Source organism: Canis aureus, chromosome 12 (genome assembly GCF_053574225.1).
Source record: "Canis aureus isolate CA01 chromosome 12, VMU_Caureus_v.1.0, whole genome shotgun sequence".
NCBI classification, from domain to species: domain Eukaryota; kingdom Metazoa; phylum Chordata; class Mammalia; order Carnivora; family Canidae; genus Canis; species Canis aureus.
In genome coordinates, this window is record NC_135622.1 from 12,542,037 (window position 1) to 12,566,398 (window position 24,362).

Here is a 24,362-nt window from a genome sequence, read left to right on the forward strand (position 1 = left end):
GTAAAAACCCTATTTGGAAAGCAGCATGTTCAGCTCATTGAGCTCATTGATATGATTTGTTATCGTCTTCAGTTGGAGTAATGATTTCTAAATAGGATGCTGTTCACCTTGGAACTGTTAATCCACAAACTAGTTTTCGTTCTCTTCCCTTCTCTTCCCACTTTCTTTCCCTGCTCCCTTCCCTTCCCCTTCCCCCTTCCCTTCCTCCTTCCCTTCCTTTCCCTCTTCCCTTCCCTTTTCTCTTCGATGTATTAGTTTATTCAGTTTTGAAGTATAGTTGACAACCAAGCAGCTCTCTTTTTTTGTTCTTAGAGAGCTGTTCATAGGGTACATATGATTCTAGGATTCAGCAGCTCCTTAAGTGGTTTTAAAGTCATCATTAGGGGAAAAGAGGCTGTTTGCTCATAAATACAATAAATAACTCTGCATCGTGCTGGTCACATGTTCCTGAACAAACCATTTCTATTTTATGTGGAACTCCTCTGGGCACTGCCTTTCTTACTAGGATGTTCCTCTATTGCTCAATACATTGTGTATGTTTCACATTGTAGAGTTATATTATGTCCTTTAGTCATAGAGTCAGTCTTAATGCCCAAGAGCAAGTTAGTAATTTTCTCTCAAATGGCGTATATTTTAGCATGGTATCCAGAAATTTTCTGGTCCAAAACCCTAATGCTGCTGACTGGTACTCATTGGCTTTTTGCCATAAATTTTATTCTACATAAGTTTGTGTTGCTCAAAGTCCCCAAGTCAGATCTTTGTATTGTAGGAGCCCAAGAGCATGGGGAAACACACTGCTTTTTGCAGTTAAGATATGGCCTGCCTTTGTTCAGGATCCCATTCAAATACAGCCTTCTTTTGGGTAGTTGTATTGATTGATGCTACTAGTATTCCCATATGTGGAGTATGTGTCCTTCACAATTCAAATATACCACCAAACGTTGGGCTTTTCTTGTTCAGTTTTAGGGATAGATGGCAAAAACAATTTATTTTTCTTTACTTGTGGAATGTTAAGGGTGGCACCTGCCTAGGTTATTCCTAAGAATTTCACTTGTTTGGGCAGGTCCTTGGACCTGGTGGATTTATCAACATGTTCTTCTGGTCATAGGTGTCCTTGTTGCACTTAAGTCAGTTGTACCTTTATCTTTAGTTTGTGATATTGTCATGGTATCATCAAGATCTTGTATCCTTTCTAGTCTCATACTAGTAACCTGGTGAATTTAAGTAATCCTTTGGCAACAGAGTAAATGTAAATTGTTGATCCTTCCATGTGAAGGAAAATTGTTGTTGGCTTTTTCGTGGGGGGAAATCAAGGCAGAAAAAAACATTTGCAGGGTCAGTCACTGAGTATCACTCTTATAGCCTGCTATATATATTTTTCTACTATTGAAATAAAATCAGGGACTGCTGATATTATGGGGGCACTACTTTATTCAAGCTTTATAGTCTACTGTTAGGTTTGATGAGCCATACACTTTTTCATAGGCTACATATACTTTGTTACTGTTCAGAGAATTCATTGGTACCAGTAGTCTGTCTTACAGCTTGTCATTAAAGTGATAATCTCTTTATCCACCAGGTATCATATACTGTCTCAAATTAATTTTTGTGGGTTCAGTTTCAGTGGTTCCTGTCTTAGCATATCTAATCAATACTGGCCCTTTTTTGGGGGGATTAATACTGGCCTTAAGGTGAATTTATATGCCTTCTGTTTTACAATAGCAGTTTGACATAATATCTATTATCTATCCCAATAATTCAGTTAAGGAAAGGGGAAGTAACCACTTCACAGAAAGTTTGTTCAGGCATTCTAACTTTAATCCAAATTAAAAAAATTTTTTTTCTTTTATTGGAGTTCAAGTTGCCTTTATTAATTAATTAATTAATTAATTAATTATTTTATTTATTCATTCATTCATTCATTCATGAGAGACAGAGAGAGAGGCAGAGACACAAGCAGAGGGAGAAGCAGGCTCCATACAGGGAGCCTGATGCGGGACTTGATCCCAGGACTCCAGGATCACACCCTGGGCCAATGGCAGGTGCTAAACCGCTGAGCCACCCAGGGATCCCTATTCCAAATTTTTACCTTAATCCTACAACTATTGTGTCTCTTCCGAATCCAACTGTAGCTCCCCAGTAGGATTTCAACAGATTTTAGAATTATAGTGCATTGGGCTCTCATGTTGAGGAGTTAAAGAAATGTCTTTTATCTACTCCCTGGCTATTTTACACACACACAAGCGCATATTACCTTGATTCTCCAGTTGGGTGTTGAACCAGAATACCCTGGCCTCTCTTTCAGTATTCAGTGTGATTAATTTATTGGACAGTAACCCTTGGTAATTCCAGGTCAGGTTTTTCAGGTCTTCTTTGTCCTCTGGCTTTTAAAATTTCTCTGAACTGGTATAAATACAGCAGAGTTCTTTAGGGCCCTTTAATTTTGCGGAGCAGCAGTGATTCTTATTGGTCCATCCAACTTCTAATCATACTACATTAAGATACTTGTTTCAACCCCATCAATATCTGCTTTATTCATTCTCATTTTTTTACGTAGCCATCTGAAGATTTCCATCCTGCTGTGTTAAATACCTTGACTCTCCCCTTTGTTTTCCTATTTTCACTCGAATCTCTAATTTTCTCAGCATCTATAAACCACATATTGGGAATCTGAGAAAATAAATCTAATAAGACTTCTCAGATCATTGCTAAATATTGTAGCAGTAAGGTTGCATGGGGTGCCCATGTAGAAGTGTGCCCCTTAATCACAGTACTTACTATAATCTCAGTAAGAGGATGCTCGGCAGGTGAATATCCTGATCTTCATAATGCAAGTCTAGCATGGCTTGCATAAAGAAGCACATTAGCCACTGCTTCTGGGGAATCCACATTTATAGGAGAACAGTTCTCTTCCTCTATTTTAGGGTCAGCAAACTTTATGGGATCATTTATCTGGTCCACTGGGTTAGCTATCCCCTTGGGAATGACCTCCTGTGTGTCTGAATTATGTATATCCATCTGTGGTTGTTCACTAGTGAGTTGTGGGTCCTGCATCAGCTCAGACATTGCTCTTCTATTTTGCACCATTCAAAACCAGTGATCTGCCTTTAGGTAATCACTCTCACAATATTTTAGTAAAGGTTTTTCTTTTAGAAGCATCGATCTACAAGTGAAATATTCCTTTTTATTAGTTTCTTGGTTTTGTCTTTTCCTAAACCTGGAGTACATTCTGTGACTAGAGTTCATGAGGATTCTTTTTTCCCACCATACTTTTTCCCTTTGGAGTGGCCCTGAGGCTAGCAGTGGCCATAGTTCATAGCTGAAACCTAAGCTTTGCCCAGTGTTAGTATCTGTCCCAACACTGTTCATTTTAGCTACTTCAGAATCAAGAACCAAAAGATTGGAAAAAAAAAAAAAAAAAAAAACCAAAACCAAAGGATTGTATAATTGTTTCTTATTGGCTTGCATTTCCTTATTTATCCAGGGAGTCAACTCCTGGGGAGTTGCATCTACCTTTCTAAATTCCATTGATAACTTACCTCTAGTAACTTCAGCTATAGTTCGTACCATGAGTGATGAGGTAGTTATCCAGGAATCAGAGGTTCATAAACCCTTGTCCTGTCTTCCTTCCTCTTCCCAAACCTCATGTTTCAGTGAGTCAGGATCATTCTAGTGAATCCCATTTCTGATACCAATTATGAATCTAGAGAACAATGCATAAGTGCCCTCTCACATTTGATACCAAGTGCAGAATTTGAGGAGCATCCAGATCATTCCTTTTTTTTTTGAGAGAGAGACAGAGAGAGGAGGGACAGAGGGAAGGAGAGAGAGAGAGAGAGAGAGAGAGAGAGAGAATATCCCAAGAAGTCTCCCAAGAAGTTTCCATGCTCATTGTGGAGCCTAGTGTAGGGTTCTGTCTCATGACCCTGAGATCACGACCTGAGCTGAAATCAAGAGTCAAATGCTTAGCCAACTGAGCTGCGCAGATGCCCTCCCCCAAACCACCCTTCTGACATTCATTGTAAGTTGAGGATTTCCTGAGGCTACATGAGATTCAATAATTTGCTGGAATTGTTAGATAATTTGCTAGAACTCACTGAGAACTATCATACTGGAAGGATAGTGAAAGGATAGAGATTAAAATCATACAAGGGAAAGATGCATGGTACAGAGTCTAGGAGTGTTCCAAATGTTGAGGTTCCAGTTATCTTCTTTCAGTGGAATCTTGGACATAATTAACTCCTACCAGCAATGATGTATGGCAGTATGCAGAGAATATTGTAAACCAAGGGGGATCATCTGATGCCCCCCCCTCACCAATAGCTATGAAAGTTGTATAGCTGAGTTTATTTTCTTTTTCTTTTTTCTTTTCTCTAGCCTGGCCAGAGATTTGAGTCTTCTATTGGGTGTCTAGAATCTTTATTGGAGCTCTGTCATATAGAACATTGCTCACTGGTGATGTGACTGACCTGTCTCTAGCCCTTCCCTGAGGTTGAGCTGATACCGTGTGACCAAAATCTCCCACTATACACCATGTCATTCTCATGTAGCTCAAGATGCCAGGTAAACACAGGTACTTTGATCAGGCAGTACATTTCAGTACTCTCAGTAGTTAAGACAAAAGCCAGACTTTCCTATTTGTGAAGGTTATACTTATTACAGCGTTTGTCAACTCCTCCTTGTGCTCTTATAGTAGCAAATCCTGTTGTAAACTCTCTGCTTCTATAAATGCAGGCAACATTTTCTGCTTCATCTTCCCCACTCCTTTTCCCTACCTGGACTTTAAGGTCTTTTAGGACTGGTTCTTCAGGGGTCTCAATTTCCTGTATGCTTATTGATCAAGTCAGCTTTCCCTTCTCTCCTTGAGTCAGTTACCTGATTATGATAATTTACATTTTCTTGGAAAATTATCTACTCATTAGAAATTTTAAGAACATATTTGGTGAGAATTAAATGGCATTAAGATTTTACAAAAATCCGTGGTTATATCTGTTTGTAATGTTGTATATAGCTTAGTTTATTTCTGTTTTCCTTATTAGCCTTGGCCATAGATTTGAGTCTTTTATTGGTTATTTGAGTGATTGAAGTCACTTATTCTGTTCTTTAAAAGTGTTCTAATTCTCATGGTTCTATCTTTATTCTTTCCTTAGTTCAATTTTGTTGTACTTTTCTTAGATTCTTATATTGAATCTTAAGTTATCAAAAAGATTTAGTTTCATTCTGTAATTGCTATTGACTTACACAGTTTAAAATTGTAGTTTTGTTTCCTCCACGCTAAATATTATAGTGATAAAGATGAACTCTAATGTGTGTGTGTCTGTATTTTTTTTTTTTAAAGATTTCTGTATTTTAGAGCAAGCCTGTGGATAAGTAGGGGAGGGACAGAGAGAGAATCCCAAGCAGACTCCCCACTAAACATGGAGCCTTATATGGGGCTCAGTCTCATGACCCTGAAATCATCACCTGAGCCCAAAATCACAAGTGAAATGCTTAACCGACTGAGCCACCCAGGTCTCCCTAAATGAATCTTTATTAGTCACAAGTCACTACAGTAGTACATCTTTTTTTTTTTAAGATTTTATTTTTTTATTCATGAGAGACACAGAAACAGAGAAACAGAGAGAGAGAGAGAGAGAGAGGCAGAGACACAGGCAGAGGGAGAAGCCGGCTCCATGCTGGGAGCGTGATGTGGGACTTGATCCCAGGTCTCCAGGATCAGGCCCTGGGCTGAAGGCGGCGCTAAACCGCTGAGCCACCTGGGCTGCTGGGTAGTACATATTTCTGATTGACATAGCCACCCACATGAAAGAGACCAAGACACTGAATAAAAGGGCTGCAAAGGCATAAGATAGGAACAAAAGGAAATGTAAAGTCAAAATGATGACATCCTGAAAGGTACTGGATTCTATAGGATAGAATCTTTGTAAAAAGAATTCATTAAAAGAAAAAAAAAAGAGCTCTTAGTAGCATGATAGCTAAAATAAAAAATTAACAGGTTTGGTAGATAAATTTTAGTTAGTATCCTAGAAAATACAGCAAAAAGAGAAAAGACAGATAAGAAAATTACAAGATATCCAGCAGCCAGCCAATACAAATTACAGAAAAAGAAATGATCAAATAATACAGGAAACACTCCTAAGAACCTAGAGTTGCCAGTCTGAAATGACCTGTTTAGTACCAAATACATTGATTGTAAAAAGGGACCCACAAAAAAAGTGTATGTCACCATAGAATGACAGTATGCAGTGGATTAAAGTGAAGATCAGCAAAGTTTCCAAAGTAGGCAACGTGTAATGAAATGGGAATCTAAATAGGATCGATCTTTAAAAGTGGCAATACAAGGAGATAGACGAAAGTGGTGAAACAGTGATTTCAAAAGTTGGGAGCTGAGAGGGAAAGGATTTACCATAGGTTTCTATAGGTAAATTTATTTTTCAAGATTTTTTTATTTTTAAGTAATCTACACTCAATATAGGGCTCAAACTCACAACCTCAAGGTCAAGAGTGGCATGCTCTACTAACTGAGCCAGCCAGTTGCCCATTCCACAGCTGAATTATTAATGTGAGAATGAGAGGTAGACATTTTTCAGCATACAAGGATTCAGAAACTGCCTCTCATGCACCTCTTTCTGGAGTGCTGTTAGTGTGATCCACAAAAATGTTAGTAAACCAAGAACGTGAATGGTGAATTGTGAATATTGGAATGTCCAGAATGACATCTATATAGTAGTTAGTTTAACTGAAGCATGGAGACTGAGGATATGTCCAGGGAAAAAATGAAAAAGTGGAACTACTTCTAATATATTTGGTATTGTTAGGTCATTTAAAAAATAATATTCACAAATTTTTGACACATCTGGTGAAAAATGAGATTTATTAGGAATTGGTAAATTGAAAGTTAAGCAGAGGGGAACCGAGGGCACTCATTAATTTAAAAAACTTTAACAAAAAAAGAAATTATTCTTAAAAAAAAAAAGAAATTATTCTTATTATACTCCTTGGCTTGTCCTTGGGCAGAGTATTTACATGGTCATTTATTCAGCAAATAATTGTATGCCTACTGAGTGCTAGCCGTGGTATATTTCAGTGAAAAAAATTAAACTCATTGCCTGCAAGGACCTAATTTTTCATAAGACTCAGACAAATAAGTAATATATCAAATGTTGATTGTTATATAGAAAAATAAAGCTGAGAAGTCGAGACAGGATATGTGGACATGTGGATTTTTTTATTTTATTTTATTTAAGTTTTAAAAAAGATTTTATTTATTCATGAGAGACACAGAAGGAGGGAGAAGCAGGGAGAAGCAGACCCCATGCAGGAAGCCCGACCTGGGACTCTCTCCCAGGTCTCCAGGATCACGTCCTGGGCTGAAGGCGGCACTAAACCGCTGAGCCACCCAGGCTGCCCTATGTTTTTATTTTAAGTAGGATGATTTCAAAAGGCTTCCATGATGAAGTTGGCTTTGAGTAGAGACTGAAGGAAGAATGGGAGCAGCTCTACTTAAACTTGGCCCAAGAGAGCATGTTTTAGATAGAGAAAGCAACTGGCAAGGGCCAGAGATAGTAGCATCCTTGATTTCTCTGAGGCTCCATAGTCTGAATGGAATGAACAAGAGGAAGATTGGTATCAGGTGAGGTCAGAGGGGCAGAAATGGCCAACTGTTGAGTGCTTTGTGGGCCATTGTAAGAATGCTTGCTGGCTCTTAGTGGGACACTTAAGCTTTGAGCAGTGGAATGATTTAACTTTATTGTTTTGAAACGGTCTTGCCATCTACAATGAGGAAAGATTAAAGGGGTGCAAAAATAGGATTAGGAGATAAGGCTGTTTTCAGTAATTTAGACAAGACAGTGATAGCTTAGACTAGAGTGCTAACATTGGAGATAGTAAGATGTGGTCATATTCTACACATATTTTGAAGTTGGATTTGATGCCTGAAACTGTGATGTATGGATTTGCATTTGTATGAGTTATATGAGGGGTATCACCAACACCAAGATTTTTGGCTTGTATGTTACTAAGAGTAAGTGGAAGGATAGGATTGAATTTACTGAAATGGAAAAGACTGTGGGAAGACATGGTTTGTTAGACATTTTTATGGAATTGGTATTTAAGTTTTGGCCATATTAAATTTGAAACCTTAAAATAATGTAAACAACTATTTTAATGATAAAATTAGATTAAGCATGATAGAAGTAAGGAAGATGGTAGTATAAATGTTGAATTTTCTTCACTGTCTAAAATTGATAAAACTGGGGTGCCTAGCTGGCTTGGTCAGTAGAGTATGTGATTCTTAATCTCAGGGTTATAAGTTTGAGTCCCACGTTGGGTGTAGCAATTACTTAAAAAATAAAATCTTTTTTTTTTTTTAATTTTAAATAAGTAAAGTTGATTAAACTATTTAGGCCTATGATTTTAAAGACATCCCATAGCCCTGCCCCCATCCTCACAGGAGAGAGTGTCCTCACATTTAGTGAGCCCTCTCAGATTTCTGTTCCATGAATTCTCATCATAGAGCAAGATGGAACATATACATTTGGAGTGAGTTTGCTTCTCCTGAGATGAGGGTCATAAGTAAACCTGCAGATTTTAAGACCGCACAATTCTGACTCTTTTTTCCTTATGTGGGATGAAGATGTGGTTGACTTGATTACAGTTTCTTCTAACAGATTATAAGAGGAAGCCCCAGGCCCCACCCTTCTTTACCACCATTTGCACTTCTTCATCATTACTTGCTTTAAATTTATGAGGGCTAACATTACCATGTTCTTTATCCCTATTTGTCACCCAAGAAAAGTCCCACATTTCCAGGTTTCCCCTCATCTGCCATAATTTAATTCCCATAGGCTCTGCATGTGATAGTTGTGTCTCTGCCACACTGTTCTCTGGGATTCATGGTTTGTCATCAGCAGGATCTCTTTATCCTCAATCTCTTTTTAAAATCCTTTTCTGTGCTTTCTCTGCTATAGTGGAAACAAAGCGGTAGGACACTGCTTCCCCTGCAGCCCTCTTCACTGGTGGCTATATTTTCTTTGATATTTCATGTATCACCAGACCTGGAGATGTATAGTCAGTCTCTTTGCTGTTTTTAGACCATTCTTTATCCTTCCTCCCTAAAAGTCTCCAAATTTTAATCTTACATCATCATTTCTATTCCTCATTGGTGCTGTCATAGAAAAATCCATGGGTCATTTGATTTCATCTCTTAAACAGTTCCTAACTCAGAGGCCACCTGTAGATAGTACTGTTGTCTTAATTCCTGGAGTTTTTTAATATACACAGACATGATCCTCCAGATACTCTAGTCTTTGTGTTTTTGAACTCCTTTCTAAAGTTTATGTCCTTTACATTACCAGTCACATCCATGATTGTACACTAGACATTGGCATTTCCAATAATTATATTTAATTTCAAGTGACCACATCTCTTCTCAGTCTAGCACATTCTACTTAGTATCAGACTTCCACAGTTTTTCACTACTCAGTGACTTTTAATCCATTGATAGTACTATTCTTTCACTTTACATCACTCTTCTGTGTCTTCACTTAACCCTTTTCCAGTTTAATTTCAGGCTAATCATTTTCACTCACTCACATTTAGCTTTGACTCCTGTATCCCACTTGGTCAAACTCTTGGTAAAACCACAATCTTGATTAAACCCACTTGCCTTCTGTCATGCTTTGGTTATGCAGCGGAACATCATGGGAGAAAAAATGCATGACACCAACCAATCTTACTCTCATTTCATGACCACTTACCTTAGGTAGATTCTTAATGTTACCTGTCAGTCATACTGTGCATTAACAGTGTTTCTTGTTAGCATTTCATCGTCCATCCCCACTTCCAGATACTGGGAATGCTTCCTACTTCATTGAGAAAACTGAAGAAATACAGAGAGAACTTCTGCAGACTTCCCCTGCCACATCTACTTGTCTACCAGTTATTCCCACCAGTATTTTAATATTCTGCTATTTTTTCTTCCGTCTTTAAAAATGAGAAGGTAAAACCTTTTCTTTAACCCACTTTCCCTTTGGGCAGTTGTCCCTGTTCCTCTTTGCAGGAAAATATTTTGAAAGGATTGCTTGTAATCTGCAGTCCCCTAATTTCTCCTGTCTCATTCTTTCTGTCAGTGTTTTATCAACATTGTTCTTTTCAAGGTCATCAATAGCCATTTCATTACTAAATCTAGAGGTCATTACTTGGTCATCATCTTAATACTTGACAGTTCAGCAACATTCGACATGTTTGATCATTCCCTTAATACATGTTATTTACTTGGCTACCAAGAGACCACATTCTTTTAGTTTTCCTCCTATCACACTAATTACTTCTCAGTTTCATTTGCTCATTTTCCTTCATCTCTTAATGTTGAATGTGCCAGGCATTACTTCATTATCTACAGCTACAGATTTATGGCTTTAAATACCATCCATATGTTGATGATGTCCAAATTTCTATTTCTAGCTCAGTACTCTCTACTGAACTTTCAGATTTGTCTATTCTATAAACTGTAACATCTCTTCTTGAGTGTCTGCTTTTTCAAATATAATATATCCAAAATAGAACTGATCACTTCAAATCTTTTTCACTGGCAGACTTGCCCTATCTCAATTTTTGGCATTTGCATTTTTTCCATTGCATAAGCCGGAAATCTTGGCACTATCCTTGATTCCACAGTTTTCTCATACCCAAACTCAAACTTACCAGAACATCTTTTTGGCTCCCCCTTCAAAATATATCCCTGAATCTCACAATTCCTTACTACCTCATTGCTATTAGCTCCATTATTACGAGGCTGATCTCAGACACTATCATTTCTAGCCTGGATGACTGCAGTCCTCTCCTTAGTTATCCTTATGCTTGTCAGTGCTCTCCTTCAGTTCATTCTTAAGTACTAGAGCTCCCTGCTCAAAACCTTCAGTGGCTCTCCACTTTAGTCAGAGCTAAAAGTCCGATTCCTTACTGTGGCTTGTATGTTCATACATCTCCTACTACTCTCCTCCCTCACTCTTGTCTTTTGTTGTTTCTAAAACATGGCAAACATGCTGCTGTCTGCCTGTTTTCTGTATGTGAGACTCTTCTTGGTCCACTTGTTTGCATAGCTAACTTCCATATATCCATCAAGTCTCTGTTTGTCAGTGAGATCTACTCTGATCACTGTGTTTAAAATTGTAATTTGTCTCTTTACTCCTAATCCTCCTTATCCTGTTTTGGTTTTCTTTTTTTATATTGCACTTACCAGTTTCTAAACATGTTCTGTAATTTGCATCTTATTTTTTGTCTTTTTTCTCATTAGAATATAAACTTCATGAAGATAGGCATGTGTTTTATTCACAGTGTGCCAGGAGCTGGAACAGTATTTGACACACATTTAGACATTTCATCTATTCAACAAATACTTATTTAGATATAGGAATAAAAGAGGTGATAGACCTGCCTGAATATAGGAGTTGTCAGTTATATCTGTGTATTTTCATAGAAATTAATTTTTAATTATATAAATTGTTGAGGGCTGTGTCTTAATTGGAGACTCCCCTCCCCCCCCTTTTTTTTAACATTTAAGTAATTTCTACACCTAGTGTGGGGCTTGAACTCAAGACCCTGAGCTCAAGAGTTGTATGCTCTTCCAACTGGGTCAGCCAAGTGCCCTGTGGAGGCCCTAGCCTTTTCAGTTTTTTTTTTTTTTTTTTAAGATTTTAATTATTCATGAGAGACAGAGAGAGACAGAGACAGTAGCAGGCTCCCTGATGCAGGGAGCCTGATGTGGGACTTGATCCCAGAACTCTGGGATCACTATCTGAGCCAAAGGCAGGTAGACGTTCAACCACTGAGCCACCCAGGCACCCCTCAATTGGAATGTTTAATCCCATTACATTTAATGTAATTATTGATATGGTTAAGTTTAAGTTTATCATTTAGTTTCATTTTTTATTTTCTGTGTTCTTTTTTTCCTGTTGTGTTTCAATGTAGTAAAACTTTTTGGTATTTCATTTTACATCCACTTTCAGCATTTTAAGCTCTAATTCTATTATTTTTTTTAAAACATTTTATTTATTCATTTGAGAGAGAGAAAGAGAGCAAGGGAGCATGAACGGTGGGGGGTGGGGCAGAGGGAAAGGGAAAAGCAGACTCCCCACTGAGCAGGGAGACAGACCAGGGACTCAATCATAGGACCCCAGAGATCATGATCCGAGCCAAAGACTGGTGATGCCTAACCATCTGAGCCATCCAGATACCCCTAGTTCTATTATTTTTTTTATTTTATTTTTTTTTTAGTTCTATTATTTTAATGACTGCTCCAGAGTTCATGATACCCAGCTTTAACTTAAAGCCTCCGTAAAGTATTGTACTGTTTCCTGCTTTATGAATGCAGTAACCTTACAAACAAAAGGATAATTCAGTTTATCAAACCCTTATCTTTTGTACTAATGCCATATCATTTATTTATACATACCTTATAAATCTTGCCTTACAATGCCTTCTTTAAAAAATTAGTTGACTTTGGGGTACTTGGGTGGTTCAGCCCAGGTCATGATCTCAGGGTTGTAAGATCAGCCCCACATCAGGCTGTATGCTGAGCATACAACCTGCTTGGTGTACTAGTATCTCTCTCCCTCTCCTTCTTCCCTTCCTCCTTCATATGCATGTTCTCTCTGTGTCTCCTCCACTGCCCCCCAAAAAAGGTATCTTTTAAGAAAATTATGAGAAGGAAAAGTGAAATCATAGGTTTTTATATTTTTCTGTTTATTATCATTGCTGTTTCTCTTTATATCTTCTCATTTATATGAGTTATACTATCTTTTATTATTTTCCCTTGCCCTGAAGAATATCCTTCAGCATTTCTTTTTCCGCAGGTCTGCCGCAGTTAATATTTCTAGTTTACATTCACCAGAAAATCCTGTTTAGAAGGATGTTTATACACTAGATATAGAATTCTAGATTGACATTTTTTTCTTTCAGCATTTTATAGCTGTCATTGCTTTGTATTCTGGCCTCCTTTGTTTTTAATGATGTCATCCATTTTATTCTTACCTAAATGTTGTGTGGTGCTTCTCTGGCTGTTTTCAAGATCCTCTTTTTCTGTGGTCTTTACCATTTGACCATTATGTTTTAAGCTATATATTTTATTTGGTTCATCCTACGAGTGGTTCACTCACCTTCTTTGCCTGTAAGTTTATCGCTTGCTTGCTTTCCCTCTCTCTCTCTCCCTCTTTCTTTCTTAAAGATTTTATTTATTTATTCATGAGAGACAGAGAGAGAGAGGGCAGAGACATAGGCAGAGAAGCAGGCTCCATGTGAGCCCGATGTGATACTGAGTCTCGGGACTCCAGGATTATGCCCTGAGCGAAAGGCAGACGCTTAACTGCTGAGCCACCCAGGTATCCCACTTTATCATTTTCATCAAATTTAGGAACTTGGCCGTTATTTCCTTAAAAAATTCACCCCCCCAACCCCTTGCATTATTTCTGTCTTCTGAAACTTCAAGTATTGTTTTGTACTCTAGGCTTTGATCATTTTCCTTTAATCTATTCATTTTCAAACTTTATAATTTGAGATTTGTGTTTATTTGAATTAATCCTTCAGCCATTTCCCATTTACTACTGCCAAGCTCATCCTGTGAATTATTTCAATTATTGCACTTTGCTGGAATTTCCATTTCTCTTTTTATAGTTTAATTTCTCTGCTCAGATTTTCTCTTAGTTCACTCACTGAAAGATGTTTTCATGTAAATTTTGAATAGACAATAACCCATTTTAAATCCTTGTGTAAATACAACATCTGGACCATCTTGGTGTCAGTTTCTATTGAACTGTTTTTCTTTATTTTAAGTTATATTTTACTGTTGGTTTTTTTCTTTTTACTTTTTAAATTTTTAAAATTAAAAAAATTATTTTTTACTGTTTCTTTGATGCCTAGTGATTTTTAAATTGAGGTTTGGGATGTTGTGGATGTTACGTTATAGAAACTTTGGATTCTTTCCTGTGTAGACTGTTGGTTGTTATTCTGTCAGGGGGTTAAGTTACTGGCTGATCACCTTGATCTTGTATAAGCTTGGTTTCCTCTTTTTTAAGGGAGGGTCTATGGAAAGCCCAATGTATTTCCCAAGCCTCTCTAACTTGGTTGGACTCAATTTCTAAATTCTGTTTCTTGGAAGATCTTGCAAGGGCTTGGTTAGATTTTGTTAGGACAGGGTAGACATAGAATTTATTCTAAGTATATATATTTTTATTATTATTATTTATTATGAATAAATAAGCTTTAGAGTAGATGTTTTTCAGTCCTAGGTGTAGACCTACCTAGAAAGCTTTAAAAAAATATTAATGTCTTAGTCTTACTCCAGACCAGTTAAATAAGAATTTTAAATTACATTCTGGGTATCAAAATTTTTTACAGTATGTTACAAATACTGGTAAATCACCTCAGTTACTCATTGAAGGTTGATAACCTCTACTTTAGAAGAACCCTTTGCCAAACTCATTTTTTCTCTCTAAATTCTTGCAAAGTTCCAAGAAACTTTCAGATAATATCTAAGTTGCTGGTAAAAATGACATATAAATTAATATGTACTATCATTATTCTCAGGAAGCTAGATCCAGAGCTATGGTGACAAATCAAGATTTCCTGTCCTAAATATATTGTTTGCTTGCCTGCCTCCCTCCCTCCCACCCACCCTCCCTTCTAGTAGGCTCTCTGCCCACTGCGGGACTCAGGACCCTGATGTCAAGGGCTGAGCTGAGATCCAAGTCGAATGCTTAACCAACCGAGATACCCAGGTGCTCCCAAGTATATTGTTTTCATATGGTACATTTATTGTCAGAGTAAAAGCAGCTTGTTGCAGTATTCAGTATTCATTCAGCTCTTTTGTTCAGTAGATATTTGAGGGCTGACCATTGTACTAGATACCATGCTAGGTGATGACTATATAATAATAATAACTGAGACTGTTTTTGCTATCTTGGAGAGTTTTAGTCTATATGTGTCTTGAGATTGAATATATGGTTCAACTGTAGTTCACTTCAGTGATTAACTCTGAAATAGAGTTAATTCCTTTTGGTTTTGCTGAAAAAAAAAAAAGTTGTTAACTTTAGTATTATAGTTTGTGTGCCTATCAGATTATCTTAGGAACTCATAGGTATCAGATTCACTTACCCAGCCGAATGATTATTTATGACTAGAAAGAGAAGAATTGGTTATCTCTAAGAGTTAGCTTGATGAGAGGAATATTAGGAGGGAAGATTTGAGAAAGAAACATATTTAGAATAATCAGTTATCCATTTGGCAAAGGGACAGGTCATTTGAGATGTGTGTTGGTAAAAATGTTAATTGGTAAATTATTACAAAAGTAAAAACTCGGTTGGTTGGTCATTTTCCTTTGCAGCTATGCAAACATGCCTTTGGTAACTTTATGATTCATCTATGATTTCTGCATGGCTGGTTCCTACCTTTGAGATCTCAGGAACCCTTTTCTCGGTTTCTAATCTAGAATTTTTTGCCGCTTGTGTCTTCTCTATCACATAACTCTATTTAAAATTTTGTTTTCTCCTTAATTAGAATATAAGGAAAGGAAGAAGAAGACGAAGCTTTGTTTTTTTTTACTATGGTATCCTTACCCTTTAAATGCTTCTTGGCAAATAGAATTCATTGCATGTCATTAACGACTGCATTCTTTGAAAAAGTTTTAAAAACACAAGACTATATATATATATATATATATATATATATATATATATACACACACACATACACACACACAGAATATATATATATACACACACAGAGAATGTGTATATATATAGAGAATATATATATATAATATACAGAGAATGTATACATATATATATATAGAGAGAGAGAGAGAGAGAAAGAGAGAGAAGTACCTAAAAAGTACAGTGTAAGGAATGACTAAAATATCTTTGTAAATCTGAATTTTTGTTGTGTTTACAACCTTACTATTTCATAAATGGAACTGCTGGGTATTGCTTTTAGTTCTCTGCAAAGAATTTCTGAGACACTAAATGGCATCATGATTTAAGAAAGTTTGGGAACCTCTTGGCTATAGTTTATCCATTATTTTATATTTATTTATTTATTTTTAAAAGGTTTTATGTTTAAGTAATCTCTGTATCCGCTGCAGGGCTCAAACTCAGAACCCCAAGATCAAGGGTCATACACTCAACCAACTGAGCCATCCAGGCATCCATTATATATTATATTATATTATATTATATTATATTATATTATATTATATTATATTATATTATATTATTATATTATATTATATTATATTATATTTATTATATTATATTATATTATATATTATCCATTGCCATATGGACAGTAACTTGGGTTGTTTCTACTCTGGGCTACTGTAAAAAATAGGAATATTTCTTCCCATCTCTAGTAATACATATTTTATTCTGTGTTTCTCTAGAATATATATTTTGGACAGGAATTTTAAAAATTGTTGTTGTTTATTTTAAGTAGACTCCACACCCAACATGATGTTTGAACACATTACTCTGAGATCAAGAGTCATATGCTCTATTGACTGAGCCAGGTAGCCAGGTGTCCCTTTTGGATAGGAATTTTTTGGTTACATTTATTTTTGAGCTATAGACTCAGGTTTTCTGTATCTTCTTGCTTTAGTTTTGTAAAGTTACATTTTTCTGTAAATTAGTCCATTTTATCTAGATTTTCAAATTTCTTGATACAAGTTTTCATTGTTATCTTTTTAATGTCTTCAGGTCTGTAATAATGGTGACTTCTTTTTAATCCTTGATATCAGGTATTTGTGCCTTCTGTTTTTCTTGATCATCTTTTCTAGATTTATCAGTATTAGTCTTTTCAAAGACCCAACTTTTGGGTTATCTCCACTAAATTGTATTTTTTCCCCACATTATTTTGTATATTCATCTTAATTCTCCTTTCTTTATGTTATTATTATTATTGTTATTATTACTTATTTTCTTGAGAGAGAGTGATTGTGCATGAGCAGGGAGGGGGTGGGGAGGAGAAGCAGAGGGAGAGAGAGAGAGAATCTTAAGCAGACTCCACACCCAGCCCAGTGGAGCCTGACCCAGGGCTCAATCTCATGACCCTGATACCATGATCTGAGCGAAAATCAACAGTGTGACACTTAACCCACTGAACCACCCAGGTGGCCCACCTGTTCTATCTTTATTAGTCTGTATATATCTTTTTTTTCTTCTGGCCATTTTTAAGATTCTTTTTTTTTTTTTTTCCCTATTGGCTTTAAGCAGTTTGGAAACTATATACTTTTGAGTAACTTTCATAATGTTTCTTGTACTTGGAGGATGTTGAGGTTCTTAAATCTGTAGGGTTATATTTTTTTTTATCAAATTTGGAAAAGCCTACTCCATTATTATAATTTCTTCCAGGTTTTTTCCCTTTTTCCCCATTTGGAAATGCTAGTTATACATATTATATATTATTACATATTACAGTTGTCCCCAAACTCAATATTCTTCTATCTCTCCACTGCTGTTCCCCCAACCCCCATGTTTTATTTTTTTCCAAAATCCCATTGGGTTTGGATGGGATTAACAGTAGATTGGACATTATAGAAGAAAAGATAGGTAAATTTGAAGACAATATTAGAAAGCAATAGCCTGTTGTACTACTGAAGTCATGCACAATTGACCTATCAACTGATGTCACTGTGTGCCCTTTGAGATTTAAAGTTGGTTTTTATTCTCTGTTCTGTTTTTTTTTTAAAGATTTAGTTTAGTTTAGTTTTATTCTATTTTCTATCTGTCTATGTATCTATCTATGAATGAGGGACATAAAGAGAGAGGCAGAGGCATAGGCAGAGGGAGAAGCAGGCTCTCTGCAGGGAGCCTATGCGAGGGTCAGTCCTCATTCTGGATCCTTGGGATCGTGACCTGAGCCGAAGGCAGAAGCTCACTCACTGAGGCACCCAGGTGCCCCTCCCTGTTCTGGTGATGTGAGAATCCTAATGTCTTCCCCAGGCTTTCTTGAAATTTCCACCCTTTTTAGGTTTTCATAGTTGCTCAGAGTCCTACTCTGTGCAACTTTTTGTGAACTCTGAATGGCTTATTATCATTTCATATAGAGCTTTAAATAAGGAACATAACCTCATTTTAAATTTTTCTTAAAAACATGAGGTCTTCGTGCACAGTAGGACCTTTGTTATTGAAGTTTTGAAGTTTAACATTGTCATAATGCAAATCATGTAAAATTACTGCAAAAAATAGCAATGACAGCTAATTGTAAGCCATTACTATGTTCCAGTAAGCAAAGTACTATGCTTAATAAGTGCTTTGTGTGTTTTGACCAATTTAACTCTTGGACTAGTCCTATAAAATAAGTATTATATATTTGTCTGATTAACACACAGAGGGTTATCAAAATTATCCATCTGTTATTAGTGTGAAGCTGGTAATGGTATGTACATCATTAAATTTTTCTAAAGATTAAATAAGAGAATCCATGTAAGATACTTATCACAGCATTTGAAAACATAGTTCTCAAAAGATCCGTTGCTATCTATAGGTTAATAAATACCTAGATATAGTATGTTTGGGATTTTTTTCAAAGTAATCTTGAGGATAGAGCAGGAGGGGATATCCACAAACTTGGGTATAATAAATGCATACCTTTGAAAATGGATGATAGGTTCAGTAGAACTGAACCTTAAATATATAAAGTTTTATGTCATTTTTAAAATGGAGTACTGAATTTAAAAAGAAACTGTGAGGCGCCTGAGTGGCTCAGTCAGTTGAGTGTCTGACTCTTGGTTTCGGCTTAGGCCATTATCTTGGGTTTGTGAGATTGAGCCCTGCATTGGCTCTGCACTCAATGAGGAATCTGCTTGAGATTCTCTCCCTGTCTCCCTCTGCCTGTTGCCTCACACCTGCATGCACATATGCTTTCTCTCTCTCTCAAAATAACCAAAAAAAAAAAAAAAGAAAAGAAAAAAGAAAAAAAAAAGATACTGAGCCAGAATTATTACATACTAGTTTTAAAAAATGTTTCCCTAGATACTCAGTTTGGTTATAAACTAAGATGATATATTTTCCTAGAAGTGCCAGAGTAAAATCTTACAATTGTTAAATGCTGACAATTACTAAATAATACTGTGATTACTTGGCAAGTAAAGTAGCATCCCTGTATAGCTCAGGATATCTAGTAAGACTAAATGTGCATTCAAAAGTTACAGTTTCAAGTTACTAGATAATTCTTTCTCAGTCTTTTTAAAAAAATGGTCCTTATCTCTCAGTCTTTACTTAGAAGAACTGTGTTTTCAAAACTTTCTTAGCAAACTGCATTATTTTTCATTAATAAAAAATATATGATTATGATGTTGATGTCTGTTCCAAACTATATAACCAGTGGTATATATATTATACTGAGTTTCTACAATTCTAATCAAAATCACAGAAAGTCTTACCTAGCCTGCCTGTACTAATAAATCATGGACCTCTGTAATTTTTACCTACATGTTTTGAAATACTGAATATAGCTCATTGTGACTAGAAACCCTAGGTTAAGAATCACTTCTACTTCATATACAAGATTAACACCTAAGAAATGGCTCTTGTGTATTTACATAGTGATCAAAATTATAGTTAAAAGATTTATTTATTTATTTTGGAGAGAGAGAGAGAGAGAGCATGCATGCAGGGGGGAAGTGCTGAAGGAGGAGAGATTCTCAAGCAGATACCCCACTGAGTGCAGAGCCTGACTCAAGGCTCAATCGTAGGACCCTGAGATCATGACCTGAGCCAAAATCAAGTTGGGACACTTAACCAACTGAGCCACCCAGTACCCCTAATCAAAAATATACTTAATCCGTTTATTAATTATCCTTTTTCCTCCCCGTTTCTGAAGTATGTCAACTATAATTTTGATTTGAAGAAAATGCAGTGTTAGCTTATTCTGTTAGCTAGGAGAATCAGAAGTAGCTTGTAGCCAGAACTACTTCCATATTGCTTTTTTGTTGTTCAAAATCCAGGTAGTATTTTTCTTCTAATAATATAATTGTAATTAATCAAGTGAACAGAGACAAATCCGATTATCGCTTTTCATTCAATTCCTTAATGATTCATTGTTCGTTATTATCTGAATGCACCTTAAGAAAATGTGCAAGTCTTGTTAGCATCTGGTAATTCTCTACTTTTCTAGTTTTACTTTCTTTTCCTGAGCCTTAAAAATGACAGATAGTTTCAGAACTATTACTTCTATACACTCAGATTTTTTTTCCCCCGGTGGGAGAACTTACCTTCCTCTCAAATTCATCTTGAGCACTAACTTACTCATACTTAAACATTCAGCTCAGATGTCAACTCCTGTATAAGGGGAGGAAAGAACACATACTTAAATGTAGGTATATCATAATGTGTTTGCTTAATACTTGTTCATATGAATCAACAAGATATTTCTAGAAATAGGATTCTGAAACATTTATTTTGAGGTGAGAAGATAAATTTGTAAGGGTTAGATTTTCTGAATTACAGTTTTCTGAATTATGAGACTAGTTGAGCTTTCTACCAGGTGCCTTTCTATTACTGACATTACTGACATAACCAAACTGCATCAAAAGATCTTTCTCCCTCTCGGTCTCAAAGGTTAGGATGGTAATCTCCTATTTCTTCTTCAGTTGTACAGATTTTACAAAGTAAAGTTTTATTTTGGACATAGAGAAATTGTGGTGCAGGGAATAAATCAAATATTCTTCAATGAAAGAATGAAATGAAACAAAAACAACAATCTTTGGGTTACCAATCTAACAATAGATAGTTTTTTGTTTTAAGGTTTTATTTATTTATTCATGAGAGACAGAGAGAGAGAGAGAGGCAGAGACACAGTCAGAGGGAGAAGCAGGCTCCATGCAGGGGAGCCCGATGTGGGACTCAATCCTGGGACTCCAGGATCACGCCCTGGGCTGAAGGCAGGCGCTAAACCACTGAGCCACCCAGGGATCCCCACAATAGATAGTTTTAATTAATTAATTAATTAATTTTGATAGTTTTAATTAAAAATTAAAATACCCACATCCGTTTTTGCTGTTTAATATCTTACACAAATTATAAAGTGCTAGACTTTACAGACAAGATTTTGGGTGTTTTGGTTTTTGCTTTAAAAATGAATTCTTAAAATTGTTGAGTGATCAATTTCATTATGTGTATTTTACTACAATTAAAAAAAAAAAAAACTTAAAGCAGCCCACAAAATAAAAACCTCACTTGCTGAATGTTCTCTATTACACCAGGCCTCATATTGCTGTACACTTTGCCTCCTACACTGCCTTTTTTTCCTTTACGTCTTGAACCTGAGCACGAAGCAAACTTTTCCTTCCTCGTACCGAACTTTCCTCAGTGTTCACAACTTTCATAGCCTTTTCTCCTATGTTTACCATAAGTGAGACCTTCACTGAAGACACAGACATCTAGGTGCTCATAGTCTTCCTCTTAACGTCAATTTCTGCCTTTACTTTAATAATTTTAGTACCCCCATAGACAATTGTAACTTTGTCAATATCTTGAACTCATTTCCAGTGTTCTCTTGATTGTGCCGTAGCTAGGCATCTAATTTTTAGGTCATACCCATGGACCTTACTTTAACTGGAGCCATGTAAACTCCCAAATAACCAAAGGTGCTGATCTGACAGAGTCCATTGTTCAAACTTATTTGTGCAGCTGTGCCAGCTAGTGTTATTTTCTGATTCCTTATCTGGGCTACTGTCATTGAGTTCTAGCTAGTCATCCTGTTCTCTCTTCTTCAGATATATTTTTTATATTTCTGACAATTTTCCTGGAACATAAATCAGATTATAACATCTTGGTTAGAACTTTTCAAGGGTTTCCCATTACTGAGAAGATAAAATCATTATACATTAGCATGGTATACCCAGCTCTTCACAGTCTGATTCGGGTTTTATTAATTATTATCTTATATTCTGACCTTTACATGGCTTTCTTTTGGCAAAATTGAAGTGTTTGTAGTTCCTGAAATATGCCTCTGTATTTAGCATACGAAAATACCATTCTGACTTCTCTGTGAAGCTTTCCTTGGTATTAAGGCTGGCTGGCTTATGCACTAGGTTCTTGTTGTGGATCATATATATATATACCTCCACTATACCTGTTACCTCACAGTATGGTATCATTTTGTATGTGTGCCTATTTATTACAAGAATATGAACAGTAATGGATTTTTCTTTTTACTCATGTGACCCTAGCATACAGAAGAAGCCCCACAATATTTGTTGACTTAATGAGTAATTTACACAAAGGAAATAAACCTAGGAAAGAAAACCATTCTACCTTCCTAGTAGCCAAAGAACTGTAGTCTCTACTATCAAGTCTAAATTTTCAGTACAATAATATTAGGAAATATTGACATACACTACTCATGTTGACAAAGTAATAATAAAACTGGTGTGGTGTTTGCGATTTTTAATTGCTATAATTCTTTTGGAAAAATTTGACTATATAGTATGGGGAGCTGAAAAATTGTTTCAAGTGGTGATTGTAAAGACAAGATAAAAGTCAGAGGTCAAATTGCACATACATTATGATTATACTTTTATTTTATGTGTATATATTTTAAAAGATTTTATTTATTTGAGGAGAGAGAAAGCAAGCAGGAGGCAGGGCAGGGAGAGGGAGATGCAGGCTCAATCCCAGGACTCTGGGAATTTACATTACAGTGGTAATAGTGGTTTTATGATGTTAAAACTATGGATAGTTTTCCCACTTTTGAAAATATTTTCTGTAATGTTATATTTTATGGCTTAAAATGTACACAACTTATTCTGATATTTGGATTTTTTAAAAAAATGTAATTCTGAATCAAAATTCTAATTTAAGAGCAGTTGAATGGTTTTTAAGTTAATTTTTTTGGTCTTGTAAGGGTTTCTCTGGCTCAGGCCAAAAGGGAAGGATTGATAGTTAAAAGTTGGTATTAAGGTAAGGTGTGTGAGGCCAACATAGCATGTTGATTATTTAAGTAAAGTCTTAAATTTGAGTCACGTAGCAATTTTTCACTTTTTAAGAATTTTAATAGTAGATTTTCTGTTTTAAATGTAGTATTTTTTTGTTTGTGTGTTTAAGGTATCAGTTTTTGGAAGAAGCTTTTCAAAACCAGAAAGGTGCAATTGAGAATCTATTGGCTAAGCTTCTTGAGAAAAAGAATTATGTTCATTTTGCTGCTACTCAGGTGCAGAATAGGTAAGTGTGTTGCCTTAAAACCATAATTTCACTTTAAGAATTTTTAAATACAGTAGGTCCAGTTTAAACTTTGTGTTCCTTTTATATTAAGCATATATAGAAAACATATTTTTGGAAGGGTAAATGCTCTAAGTTTGAGTTTGCATTATAATGTTTGTTAAATAAGATTTAATTCACCAGTATTTTGAATACTCTTTACATTTTTGGTTATTTTATAATCCGTAAAACTAGACTTTGTAAAAGCCTTAATTTTAACTGTGGAAAAAGCAATTAATACAGAGTTGAATTAGAAAATTTAACTTTGTGGAAGACATAGTATAGAGTGTGAAGAATGGTGGGCAAATATGTACCTTCCCGTCTGTAAAGTAAGAATTGAAAATACTATTTCTCTTAGTAGTAGTAGTATAAGATTTACGACTAGCGGTTTGTGTCACATATTAAAACCCTCAAGATTTTAGCTATTTATTATTTTTATCAATAATAGCATCAATATTTTAAAATTTTATTCAGGTTCATTTCTAAATGAACTAAATTTACTGATAAGGCAAGTTGAAATCAGTTCCATAAATGAATACATATTGTTAGGTGAATACATCCTTGTTAGGTGAAGACTTGGTGTAGAAAAATGAACACTTGGATCTGGCATAATTAAAATCTGTATATTCCTGGAGGTATGAGTAGAATCAATAAATATTTTTCAGTTTCACAAATATTGAGACTTAAAGTACTTCTAGAATGTTAAGATTAATTTATGATATTAAAAATGGCAATACTCAAATATTAAATAGATGAATGAAGAGTACATTAAATATTAGACTAAAAGGTGGTAGAACTTTCATCTTAAGTGATACCAAAAGAAAATAAAGGTTACTCTGAGGTAATATGTAACAATGCAGTTGACCCTTGAACAACATGGATTTGAACTGAGAGGGTCCACTTATATGCAGATTTGTTTTCAATAAATACAACATTTTCTTTTCTCTAACTTGATTGTAAGAATATATAATACATATAACACATAAAACATATTCATTGTTTATGTTACCAGTAAGGCTTCTAATCAGCAGTAGGCTATTAGCTAAGCTTTTGGGGAGTCAAAGGGTATACATGGATTTTTGACTGCATGGAGTTAGGAGTACCTAACCCTCC

The 24,362-nt window shown here is 35.7% G+C and overlaps 1 protein-coding gene across 2 annotated transcripts in view; it reads left to right on the forward strand.

Moving 5' to 3' along the window:
- Window positions 1-24,362, forward strand: part of TRIM33 (tripartite motif containing 33) — a 116,246-nt gene that overhangs the window by 55,892 nt on the left and 35,992 nt on the right. For both annotated transcript variants that reach the window (XM_077842786.1, XM_077842788.1), the window contains exon 5: window positions 23,097-23,213. In XM_077842786.1, coding sequence (XP_077698912.1) covers window positions 23,097-23,213 — 117 coding nt within the window. The remainder of the gene's footprint in view (window positions 1-23,096; window positions 23,214-24,362) is intronic.